This window comes from Sabethes cyaneus, chromosome 2 (genome assembly GCF_943734655.1).
Source record: "Sabethes cyaneus chromosome 2, idSabCyanKW18_F2, whole genome shotgun sequence".
Taxonomy (NCBI): Eukaryota; Metazoa; Arthropoda; class Insecta; order Diptera; family Culicidae; genus Sabethes; species Sabethes cyaneus.
In genome coordinates, this window is record NC_071354.1 from 129,702,619 (window position 1) to 129,716,086 (window position 13,468).

Here is a 13,468-nt window from a genome sequence, read left to right on the forward strand (position 1 = left end):
TTTTTTTCTCAGTTTTCTTGCAAGCTAATGGCTATAGCAATGCATTATGCATGGCTTGCAGCATTTGCATGGACAACAGTGGATTGCGTACATCTATATCGCATGCTAACCGAAATGCGAGATATTAATCACGGACCAATGGGATTTTATTACACACTAGGATATGGAGCTCCAGCACTTTTGGTGGGGCTTTCCGTCGGTGTGCGTGTGCATGAATATGGAAATAATATGTTGTAAGTTAATGATGCCTAATTGCAGAAAAATTGTAAGCTTTTAAAAACGTTCCTATTTTTCAGTTGTTGGCTTTCAGTATACGAATCTGTTATCTGGTGGCTTGTGGGTCCAATCGTAGTGATGTCAGTAGCTAATCTCTTAATCTTATTTTTATCTGTAAAGGCTGCCTTTACGATAAAGGATCATGTAATGGGATTTGGAAATTTGCGTACCTTACTCTGGCTTTCAGTTGTGTCTCTTCCATTGATGGGCATCATGTGGGTACTAGCAGTCCTTGCTGCATCTGAGAGTTCACAGCTTCTGAAAATTTTATTGTCTGTAACTGTGATAGTACATGCCTTTTTCTCAGTAATCGGATACTGCATCATTAACAAACGCGTTAGAGAAAATTTACATCGAACTTTCTTAAGATGCATGGGCCGCAAAGTTCCACTGTTGGATTCATCACTCGCAGTATGCAACAGCGCGCAAAACATAAACGGACAAAAAACACCAGGATTTACAAGTCAGTATGATACAGCTAGACGTAATATAGGAATCAGCACTTCCAGTACTACTTCTAGAAGTACCGCTAAAACCAGTTCGAGTCCTTATAGGTTTGTTTTTTTTACTAAGCTGTCAAACGATCTCTAAACGATTTACTTATAACGTTACAGGAGTGATGGCCAATTTCGAAATACTTCTACATCGACGTCAAACTACAACTCAAACAGCGACGGGGTACCGTCGTATATGCGAGGCTATGATGGTACTGCATTAAGAAAGATTAAAGAAGTAGGGGATAGTTATCGAAAGGGAAGGCGTCATAAACGTGACTCAGATTCCGGGAGTGAAACCGATGGTCGGAGTCTCGAACTAGCCTCCAGTCATTCAAGTGATGATGAAGAGTCGCGTGTGGGCCGTAATAGTAGCACTCATCGTAGTACTGGAGTATGTTCTACATCATATTTACCAAATATCACTGAACATGTCACTACTACACCTCCTGAATTAAATGTTGTTCAAAGTCCACAGGTTAGTATTATATAAGCCCTGCGTCCACACTACCCATGGATGCATAGTTGACGTAAAAACCAATTTCACCAAAATCTACTTTTGACGTAGGACTACGTCTTACGGCAAGCTTTGAGATAGGGTGTCATTCCAAAAAATCGAAAAATGCGAGCGTCACGAAAAATGAAAGGTTTTGAGCGCTAATAGCTCAGTGGTTTTCCGATCGATTTTCAATATTCTTACACCAATCGATCGGAAAATCTTCTAAGAATTGACCCAAATAAAGTAAAGTATGGATTCTTGGTGTTGAACTATTAAAAAAATGAAAATAATGAACCTGTTTTACCAGAATTCTCGCTTCGTGATTGGTTGGAAGATTCTTTACGACGATCTAAACCTATACCAATTTGATATCTGTGCTTGGGAAGTATGCCAAAATAAGTGACAGTTTCCTCATTTTAACAAGATTTCTTAACACCGCGGTTCAACCTAGAGAATTTTGATGTCCTTGCTTGGGAAGTACGCCAGAGAGAGTAACAAAGCCCCCACGTGCCAGCAGATTTCTTACGAACGCGATTAAACCTAGTCCAATTTGATCTCTGTGTTAGGGAAGTGTGCCAGAAAAAATGACACAAGTTCGTTGTCCCAACAGATCGCAAATTCTTCGCTGCGAGACGATTAAACCTCGGCGAACTTGATATCTGTGTTGGAAAAATGTGCTACAGCTGCAGTGTTCGGTTACAATACGACTCTGTAGGAATACGCATGCTTGCCGTTTCATTAGAAGCGTAGTGGAAAGATGTGCTGTTGATAAAATAGGATTGGATTGGTAAAACCCCTTCAACGTGGGAAACCATGGATAATAAAAACCATCTTTAATTTCAGTAAGGTAGCAGGAAAGCAATAGTTTGTGTTCTCGATTTTGTTAAATTGTTTTGAAATGCACAATCTTTTGAGAATTGAACGTATGCAATGTTACTACTTTGATAAATGTTACATACAACGCATGTAGCATGTATATATGTTGCATATAGGATAAATGATTTTGAAATGGACCTAGTCGAATTCTAATCTTGAATGGACCTATTTTTAAATAAGAATTTTAGGATATAATTATCAAGTCTTTGTACTGTATTTAGCTTTTATGTTTATCTTTAATCATTTCTGAACGTAAATATACTAAAATTAAGTTAAAATTATAGCCAAAACCACTTTATTGCCGCTTATTTAAAAGTAGCTGTTTTCAGCGTTTTGGCAGTCACCATAGAGTATTTTCAAACTGTTACTACCCAGAACCCTTCTGGTTTAAAATAAAACAATACTCTTAAAATGATGCTAAAATATGTGTAATTTCAATTTAGGTATTTAAAAGTTCAGTAAAATCTTCAAATTCCTTAAAAATGTTAACCCCCTTTTTTGATCTTGAATGGACCTAGTATTGATTTTAGAATGGACCTAGTTTTGCGCTCCGAGACATCACTGGCGGTAGCTATCATTGCCTACCACCAATGAACACGCCGTTGTATATTCCATAAAACTGCTTGTTGTCACTATAGTATCTCCGTTTATAATTAATCTATAAGCACGGGATATTGAAAGTAGGCTTGATTTATAGCCTAAATAAAAACTTAATTATATTGATAAAACTAACTATCACTCATCCTTTTTCGTAGTTGCTTCATAGTGTTTGTACATTGTAGCCTCTAGTTTTGAAACTAAAAAGTCTTCCTAATTAGTTAGCTAACATATGTCATTTTATGCTTAAAATAATATAAACTTAATTTGTACAAAATTAGTATTGTACAAAAATTTTAACCATCATTGATTAAAAGATAAGATGGATCAAAAGATAAGAGGGATACTAACTGCCTTCTGTTAAGGGGGCATAGTACCTTTTCAATTTTTTAAAACCTAAATTTTTTTTATTGATTATTTCGAAAGATTAACATTTTGACCATATGTGTTTGAAGTCGTTTGCATGAATTCCAAATATTGACAAAGTTACAGCTATTTGTACCGCGCGTGTCTGGAGCGATTAAACAACGAGTAAAAACTTCTACGTCGTTTTTCTCGAAACCAGGTTTTGAAAGTCGGTACCATAAATATCTCAAGAACGGCTCAAGCAATTCTTATGATTCTTTTTTTGTTTGAAAGCCAACAAAATTATCTAGTGTTTGACCCATCCTTTTCTTGATATTGTAATTTTTGTATTTTTTAGAAATGTTTAAAGTCAATTTTTTCGCTTAAAAACCACACTTTTATGTTTCAATGTCCGCCATTTTGTTATGTGTTCGAATTCTAAAAAAGGATGGATCAAACACGAGATAATTTAATGTTCTTTCATGTCGTTTTGGAATTTTTCAATTCGGATAAGCCCGCCAGCGCCAATCCATGGTACCGGAATTCATGGTTTTTTTGAACGACTATCTTCAAGGAGCCGTAGGGGCAAGGGGAAGAGGTTCCCTTATGAAAACAAAATTGCAAATCTATACCTATAAAGAAGGATTTCTGTCTGTCTGTCTGTCTGTCTGTCCTGTGTTCCTTATAGAATCAAAAACTACTGAACCAATCGGCGTGAAAATTTGCATGTAGAGGTTTTTGGGGCCAGGAAAGGTTTTAGTGATGGTTAGAGACCCCTCCCCCCACTAAGAGGGGGGGCTCCCATACAAATGAAACACAAATTTCTGCATAACTCGAGAACTAATCAAGCAAATAGAACAACATTTGTCATGTGGGTGTTTTTTTTGGTGACAAGAATTTATTCCATGGTGAATTGAGACCCCTCCCCTCTTTATAAGAGGAATTATAACTCCTCTCCCCTTTAAGAGGGGGGGCTTCCATACAAATTTCCTCATAACTCGAGAACTAATCAAGCAAATGCAACCAAATTTGGCATGTGAAGGTTTTCGAGAGCAAGAAAATTTTCTATGGTGAATTAGGACCCCTCCCCACTTTAAGAGGAGGGGCTCCTGTACAAATGAAATACAAATTTCCTCATAACTTGAGAACTAATCAAGCGAATTGAACCAAATTTGGCATATGTGTGTTTTTAGAGACAATTTTTTTTTCAATGATGAATTGGGACCCCTCCTCACTTTAGGAGGGGGGGTCCTATACAAACGAAATACAAATTTCCTCATAACTCGAGAACTAATCCAGCAAATGGAACCAAATTTGGCGTGTAGGTGTTTTTGGAGGCAAGATTTTTTTCTGTGATGAATTAGGACCTCTTCCCACATTAGGAGGGGGGGCTCCAATACAAATGAAATACAAATTTCCCCATAACTCGGGAACTAATCAAGCAAATAGAACCAAATTCGGTATGTGGAGGTTTTTGGAGGCAAAAATATTTTCTACGGTGAATTAGGATCCTTCCACACTTCAAGAGGAGGGGCTTCTACACAAATGAAATACAAATTTCCTCATAATTCGAGAACTAATCAAGCAAATGGAACCATATTTGGCATGTGGGTGTTTTTGGAGGCAACCATTTTTCCCATTATGAATTAGGACTTCTTACCTTTTTAGGAGGGGGGGGGGCTCCCATTCAAACGAAATACAAATTTGCTCATAACTTTAGAACTAATCAAGCAAATGGAACCAAATTTGGCATGTGAGAGTTTTAGATGGCAGAATTTTTTTTCTGTGGTGTATTACGACCCCTTTCCCTTTTAAGAGGGTGGGCTCCCATACAAATGAAATACAAATTTCCTTATAATTTGAGTACTAATCAAGCAAATGGAACCAAATTTAGCATGTAGGAGATTTTTGAGTCTTGAATTTATTTTATGATAGTTAGAGACCTCTCACCCCTGTGGTAGGGGAATATGGACTCTCATACAAATAAAACAGAAATTTTTGCGAAACTCAAAAACTAATCCAACTCGAGAAATTCGAGACTCTTCCATAAAACATTAATCAATAACAAGACCACAAAAACTATCTATAGTAACACTAGATCATTCAGGACGAGCCGGTCGCGAGTGTTGCCGGTGACCCGCCGTCGGAAGCGCCGCCCACTGGGGGGCTTGCAAAACTCGAGATAGTGACAAAGATCATCCGAGATTCATGATTTATGTACAACACAGGTTAATTTGTGGCAATACGAAGTTTATCGGGTCAGCTAGTCTTCTATATAAAAATGGATTTCTGTCTGTCTGTCGGGATGTTCTTTATAGAATCAAAAACTACTGAACCATTCGGCGTGAAAATTTGCATGTAGAGGTTTTTGGGGCCAGGAAAGGTTTAAGTGATGGTTAGAGACCCCTCCCCCCACTAAGAGGGGGGGGGGGCTCACATACAAATGAAACACAAATTTCTGCATAACTCGAGAACTAATCAAGCAAATAGAACAAAATTTGGCATGTGGGTGTTTTTGGTGACAAGAATTTATTCTATGGTAAATCGGGACTCCTCCCCTATTTAGAAGTAGAATTATGACTACATTATGACTAAAGGGGAGAGCCCTTTAAGAGGGGGGGCTTCCATACAAATGAAATACAAATTTCCTCATAACTCGATAACTAATCAAGCAAATGGAACCAAATTTGGCATGTGAAAGTTTTCGAGGGCAAAAATATTTTCTATGGTGAATTAGGACTCCTCCCCACTTTAAGAGGGGGGGGGGCTCCTATACAAACGAAATACAAATTTCCTCATAACTCGAGAGCTAATCAAGCAAATGGAATCAAATTTGGCATGTAGGTGTTTTTGGAGACAATTTTTTTTTCTATTATGAATTGAGAACCCTCCCCACTTTAGGAGGGGGGGCTCCTATACAAACGAAATACAAATTTCCTCATAACTCGAGAACTAATCAAGCAAATGGAACCAAATTTGGCATGTGGGTGTTTTTGGAGACTAAATTTTTTTCAATGATGAATTGGGACCCCTCCCCGCTTTAGGAGGGGGGCTCCTATACAAATGAAATACAAATTTCCTCATAACTCGAGAACTAATCAAGCAAATAGAATCAAATTTGGCATGAGGGTGTTTTTGGAGACAAAATTTTTTTCAATGATGAATTGGGACCCCTCCCCACTTTAGGAGGGGGGGCTCCTGTACAAAAGAAATACAAATTTCCTCATAACACGAGAACTAATCAAGCAAATGGAACCAAATTTGTCGTGTGGGTGTGTTTGGAGACAATTTTTTTTCTATGATGAATTAAGACCCCTCCCCATTTTAGGAGGGGGGCTCCTATACAAACGAAATACAAATTTCCTCATAACTCGATAACTAATCAAGCAAATGGAACCAAATTTGGCATGTGGGTGTTTTTGTAGACAAAAATTTTTTTCTATGATGAATTAGGACCCCTCCCCACTTTAGGAGGGGGGGCTTCTGTACCAATGAAATACAAAGTTCCTCATAACACGAGAACTAATCAAGCAAATGGAACCAAATTTGGCATGTGAAAGTTTTCGAGGGCAAGAATTTTTTCTTTGATGAATTAGGAACCCTCCCCATTTTAACAGGGGGGGCTCCTATACAAACGAAATACAAATTTCCTCATAACTCGAGAACTAATCAAGCAAATGGAACCAAATTTGGCATGTAGGTGTTTTTGTAGGCAAGAATTTTTTTCTGTGATGAATTAGGACCCCTCCTCACTTTAAGAGGGGGGCTCCTATACAAATGAAATACAAATTTCCTCATAACTCGAGAACTAATCAAGCAAATGGAATCAAATTTGGAATGAAGTGGTTTCGAAAGGCAAGATTTTTTTCTATGGTAAATTGAGACCCCTTCCCTCTTTAGGAGGGGGCTCCCATACAAATAATATACAAATTTCCTCATAACTGGAGTACTAATCAAGCAAATGGAACCAAATTTGGCATGTAGGGGTTTTTGGGGGCATTAATCTATTTTGAAGACCCCTCACCCCTGTGGAGGATAAGAACTCTCATAGAAATAAAACAGAAATTGGTCATTCATTACCATTTCAACCTTTATGATGCACACAAGTGATTTTTAAAAGAAATCTCTATGTTTCAAAGGTTGCAGGCGTTGTACTTATGAACCCCTGATTACAGTTTCATTATTTTCAATGAGAATGTTAAGTTAGTGTACACGGACTGTCCACACTCCAGAAGATCACAAACATCTTTAATGTTTGCTGTATTTAGTGCAGCAGAATTAAATGCTATTTTCTCCTAAATTTCTCGTTCATTCGTGAATTAGTAAGCCGAAGACTAAGATACTAAGTTTATTCTTTATTTTTATTCGCTGAATGACTTTTCGATTGTTTTTCTTTCAGCTGTTTCCTAATGTGAATGTTACTCGATGGTCAAGTCAAGCTCCAGAGTCTTATTTACCTGGTTCCAATGGTAAGTGCTATTTTTAAGTTAATCATTTATGGGCAAAAGTACTTCTTACAAAATTAAGTCATAATGTAATGAAATTTAATAAATACGTTACTTCAATAGGCTCGGGTGTAATAATCTAGATAAAAATGTAATCGCTTCGCAAATAGACGAGGATTAATCGTGTATATCTGGGTGGTCCGTAAAAAAGACTTTCTAGGGGTAAAAAAACCGCAAAAAAGTTAAAAAATTCAAGTTACAATATGTAAGCATGTAAGATAAATCACATACATTCACTTGCGACAAGCAAATGGCTGCGCGTGAACGACGGATTGATTGCGATTTTTGATACTCGGCATTTCAAAATATTAGTGCGTTAAACAACTAATAGGTATAGTGTGATTTCAAGCACGTTAATAATAAAAAATAAAACGTGTAATTTTTAGTAACTTATTCTCTTTTATTGTCCTGCCCTGGCTTATCATCGCGTTCTACTACAATATAATCTGAGTACTATTTGATTTCTTAATTTTGTTTTCTTAATCACCATTGAGAAGAGTTGGACACAGCTTACCAAAATTTTAGCTTCGCAAACCGCTACCTTAGCACTAACACAATCGCTAAATTTAGCACCATTAATTTGTCCATAAATTACTGACATTTCCATTCCTGCTTAATTAGAAATATTGACAATATGTAATTTATTTTCATTCAAAATAATATACCTACTCATGTTTACACTTCAACTGAAGTGAAATAAAGAAAGACTGATGATACATTTGTTTCTGGTCACTTTCCACAATATACTTGTATAATGTATTTTATATATGTTGCTTGTATTTTATATATGTTGCTAAACAAGAAAACATTTAAACGCACTTGTTGTGGAGAACCGTTGCATAGGGTCGAAAATGGAACGAATTTCTCTATTTTTAATCACTATATTTTTGCTGGCAGATTAAAAATATCCTACGGAGATACATCGTTTACTTTAAGAAGTATAAATTGTGTAACCTTACATTTAATGATTCTTTTCCGTTTTTCTTTGCATTCGACCTGGATGTTTGCCGATTGTGGCACTTCTAAATTAGGGTTAAGTAAATTATGACAATGATAACGATATTATCGATATTGAGGTGCGCGCAAATCCGAAGGGTTGCAGCATTCCCCCCGGTAAAACGTTTCCTCGATTAGGCTTTACTCCTCTACGCACCGTACGTTGAGAACAGCTAACTTCACGGCAGGTCTCTCGTAGATTCCCGCTGATGTCTTTACCGTTGCACGCCTAACCTGACCATCTGGTCCTGCCACAACTGAAATTACGCGGCCTTTTGGCCAGCATTTCCGCGGAAGCTGAGGATCGACTATCACCACAATATCATCCACCTTGATCGGGGGTATGTTCGCAAACCATTTAGTCCGCCGGGTTAGTATAGGTAAGTACTCGTTGAGCCATCGTTTCCAAAAGGCATTCGCTATCACTTGGGACATGTGCCAACCTTTCTGTATTGCTGCTCCACTATCGTCGAGTGTTGTAACAGGTTTCGTACCATTTGACGAGCCAACTAGGAAATGGTTCGGCGTGATTGCGGGTGCACTTTCATTGTCTATAGGAACGTATGTCAGTGGGTGGGAGTTTACCTTGTTCTCGATTTCCATTAGTGCATTTCGCAGGACTTCATCAGTAGGCGTTCGCTTTGGTAGGATTGCATTCAGATTCCTTTTTACAGTCTGAATTAATCTCTCCCAGCTCCCCCCCATGTGAGGGGACGCTGGGGGGATGAATTTCCACGACGTGGTGCTGCTTACAAACTCCTCCATAATTTTATTTTCGTCTACTGCACGCCATGCATCCCGCAGCTCCTTACTAGCTCCCTGAAAGTTAGTCGCATTATCGCTGTAAATTTCGTTAGGCTTTCCACGGCGGGCAAAAAAGTTCTTTATGGCTAAAATACATGAAGACGTGCTAAGACTATGCGCAATTTCGATGTGGATGGCTCGTGTCGTTAAACACGTAATCAGCACTCCCCATCTTTTTTCCGATCGTCTCCCCAATACGACGATCATAGGCCCAAAGTAGTCTATTCCTACGAATGAGAACGGAAGGCAGTATGCAGCGAGTCTTCCACTCGGTAAATTTCCCATCGCTGGCGGGACAGGTTCGGCCTTCTTGTTCCTGCAGTGTTGGCAATCACGCCTCACTCGTTTGCAGGTTGCTCGGAGTTTCGGGATCAAAAACCTTTCAGATATGGTGGTACTTTTCATGCACGTAACGAATGATAAGTTTGGTTCCATGGTGATTTGCTGGAAGTACGATGGGATTTTTCAGATTGGCATCAGCGAACTCACAGTTGTCGATTCTTCCGCGCATTCTAATGATTCGTTGATCGCCCATAAAGGGACTATAGCGATAAAGATGGCTACTTTTGCAGATTTGTATTTTCTTCTGATTCAATTTTGCTACTTCTAGAATCGCCCACTCGTCCACGAAGCATTCTTGTTGTATCTGTCGGTTAGCCATCAACTCCGCACGATGTAGTTCTTCTTGAAGCAAAATCCCGCTGTATTTCGGCAACTTTCTCCCTTTCGCTCGGGCATTCCTTACCAATCGTAGCGCATTTGCTACAGCTCGTACAAGCCGCGTCCATTTTGAAAAGCGATCCATCGTCATTACTGGTTCGAACATGATTCTATGATGAAGTAAATGTGGACGGAGTTCCTCAATAGTCTGGCTCACACAGCTGACTTCTTTTGGCCATTGATCTTCGCTTTCCCAGAGGAAACTGGGACCTCTAAACCACCTGCTCGATTTCGATAAATCTGGTTGTCGAACCCACTTTGTTCCGTCGTCGGCAACATTTTCTTTTGTCGGCACCCAATGCCACTCGTTCAGCTCTGTCAGCTCTAATATTTCACTGACTCGGACAGCTACAAATGGATTGTATCTCCTGTGATCCGACCGCAGCCAATAGAGAACGTCTTTAGAATCTGTCCAGTATACTTGTTTAGAGACTTTGTAACCCCTTAATCGTAGGTCACAATGCACGAGAGCTATAGAGAGAGAGTCCAAAACTGATTTCGCAAGACGTGCACCGACTACAGCAGCCTGAAGTTCGAGTCTCGGGATGGAGGTAAATTTGAAAGGAGATACTCTGGTTCGCGCACTCACCAACATACATTCTTTGTTATTCCTTTCACAGAACCGAAGATATAAAGCAACGGCAATTCCGCTTTCGCTGGCGTCGCAAAATGTGTGCATCTGTATTTCGTTCTGAGTACTCGTAGACGTTGTAAGGCGATAACATCGCAGGATCTGTACTTGCTCGACTAACGGAAGAACATTTAGCCAAGCTTTCCACCTATCAAACTCTGGTTCCATGGGTCATCCCAACTCACCAGAGCGCCAAACATCCTGGAGTGTAACTTTGAGAAACATTACGAATTGAGAAATCAGACCCAATGGGTCGAACAGCGACATCTGTACACTTAAAAGCTCTCGTTTAGTTGGATGTCTTTCGCCTGACAATAACTTTTCATCGTACCGGTTCCAGTTAATTTTGTACGTGAAATAATCTCCTGCTGTGCACCACCACATGCCCAATATTTTTTCCGTTGCTAGTTCTGCAGCTATATCCAGATTCAGTTCCTCAGTCGCGTCTCCTTTAAGGGCACCGAGAAGTAGCGCCGAGTTAGATACCCAATTGCGTATTTCAAGGCCCGCATGTTGGTGTATCATGCGTACATCTTTTGCTAGTTTCAGCGCTTCTCTTTCGTCCACTACGCTCACAAGTAAGTCATCGACGTAATGCTTATGTTTAATTACATCGGCTGCGACTGGATACTCGGTGGTGAACCGCTGAGCATTTCGGTTCATGACAAATTGAGCACTGCTCGGGGAGCAACGAGCTCCAAAGCTCATTACCCGCATAATGTATACATCCAATTTACGGCTATCATCTTTATTCCACCAAAAAAGCGTTGGCAATGCTGATCGCGTTCGATGATTCCAACTTGGAGGAACATCTCACGTATGTCCCCACTGAGTGCCACTCGAAACTCTCTGAACTGATACAATATTGCAGTGAGAGGAGTGAGTAGATCCGGGCCCTTGCACAGAAATGAATTTAGAGAAACACCGTGAGCTTTTGCGGCAGCATCCCAGACAAACGGTATTTTACTCGGTTTGTTCCAATTGATTACTGGGAACACCGGTAAATACCATACCGGCTGTTGTGGTGTAATGCATTCTGCTTCGGTCAGTTTACGTATATAGCCGCAATCGATATACTCGTCAATTTTTTGATTCAACGCAGCTCCTTGTCCTTTCTAAAAATATCCTACGGAGATACATCGTTTACTTTAAGAAATATAAATTGTGTAACCTTACATTTAATGATTCTTTTCCGTTTTTCTTTGCATTCGACCTGGATGTTTGCCGATTGTGGCACTTCTAAATTAGGGTTAAGTAAATTATACGTTAGGCCGAGATTATAATATAATTCTTTATAACTAACCTCATATATGAAAACAACGTATTCTAGCGCAATCGTGATAATCAAATTATAATTTTAATCAGTAACACTTTTAGTTTTTAATAATGTTTGAGAATAATAGAACTAAGAATAAAGCATGTAAATCTTTTTGCAGAACTTTTTAGATAACTTTTTGTCTCACCCGGAAGTTTATCTTCTCTCTCAGACGTCAGTGTCATCGGATGACAATGATAACGATATTATCGATATTGAGGTGCGCGCAAATCCGAAGGATTGCAACAGCACTCTTGTCATTGGAAACAGTTTCAAAATACATTTTTAATAAAGTTGCATAGCTAGTGGAATGTTTATGTTATACATTCCACATATACATATACAAAGCTTTAAGTTAAGGATTGTTCCTGTTCTATTACGCGTTCTCATACGGTGTTTACGAATATTGAGACACACCCAAAATCAAAATACACTCAAGTCTTTTTTTATGCAGGGGATACGTGCCGTGTAAAAAAACGTTTAAAAAACCGCGTTAATTCGAAAAATGTAAAAAAACCGCGTTTATTCAAAAATCGTCGATAAAAATCGTGTTAATTAAAAATACCCGAAAAAACAACTCAAATTTTAAAATCGCTGAAAAACCGAGTTAATTCGAAAAAAGATGTACAAAAACCGCGCTAATTCGAAAAATGATGTGAAAAAACGCAAGAATCGCCATAAAAAACCACGCTAATTCAAAAATCATAAAAATAAACCGTGTCCCCGGTTATGAAACAGGTTTTGTTTTTTGGCCATAGCTTTTGATCGGATCATCTAATTTTAAATCTTTTTGAAGCATTGAAAAGTTTACCTATATTTTTGCCAAAGGAAGTATATGGTTTTTGTTTTAAACACAAAAGTTACAGCAAAATTTTAAAACATGTTTTTTGTAGCTAAAAAACAAGTGTCCCTGGTTGTGAAACAACTCGGGAAATCGTTAAAACAGAAAAGAATATATGGAAATGTTTAATTTTAATTTTATTTCCTGGTCTTCGATTATATCGTACAGACATGTAAACTTATTCTATTTTTAAAAGTTGTTCTAGTTACATTAAACTCATACCAGTCAGATACACTATTAAATTCGCGGGAACACACATTAATCGGGTTATTTCGGGCGAAAAGAGTACGGTGTAAAGGAAGCCGGAAGAAATCCGCTCGACGGGTAAGCCTAGGAGGTACGTTGAACCGAATTTGACCTAGTAGCTCCGGGCTATCCACGTTATTTTCCAGAAGATCGTAGATAAATAATCGTTGCAACATACTTCTCCTATTTGTCAGAGTGGGTAGACGTATAAGCACGCATCTGTTTTCGTACGGAGGTAGACGAACAGGATCATCCCAGGGTAACCTGCGCAGAGCGTACCGAACGAATTGACGCTGAATTCGTTCTATCCGGTTGATTTGAAC

The 13,468-nt window shown here is 38.8% G+C and overlaps 1 protein-coding gene across 3 annotated transcripts in view; it reads left to right on the forward strand.

The window, feature by feature from the left end:
* The window catches only part of LOC128738335 (protocadherin-like wing polarity protein stan), a 165,524-nt gene that overhangs the window by 109,851 nt on the left and 42,205 nt on the right, over positions 1-13,468 (forward strand). For all 3 annotated transcript variants that reach the window (XM_053833384.1, XM_053833386.1, XM_053833385.1), the window contains 4 exons: positions 13-233; positions 297-830; positions 891-1,248; positions 7,487-7,556. In XM_053833384.1, coding sequence (XP_053689359.1) covers positions 13-233; positions 297-830; positions 891-1,248; positions 7,487-7,556 — 1,183 coding nt within the window. The remainder of the gene's footprint in view (positions 1-12; positions 234-296; positions 831-890; positions 1,249-7,486; positions 7,557-13,468) is intronic.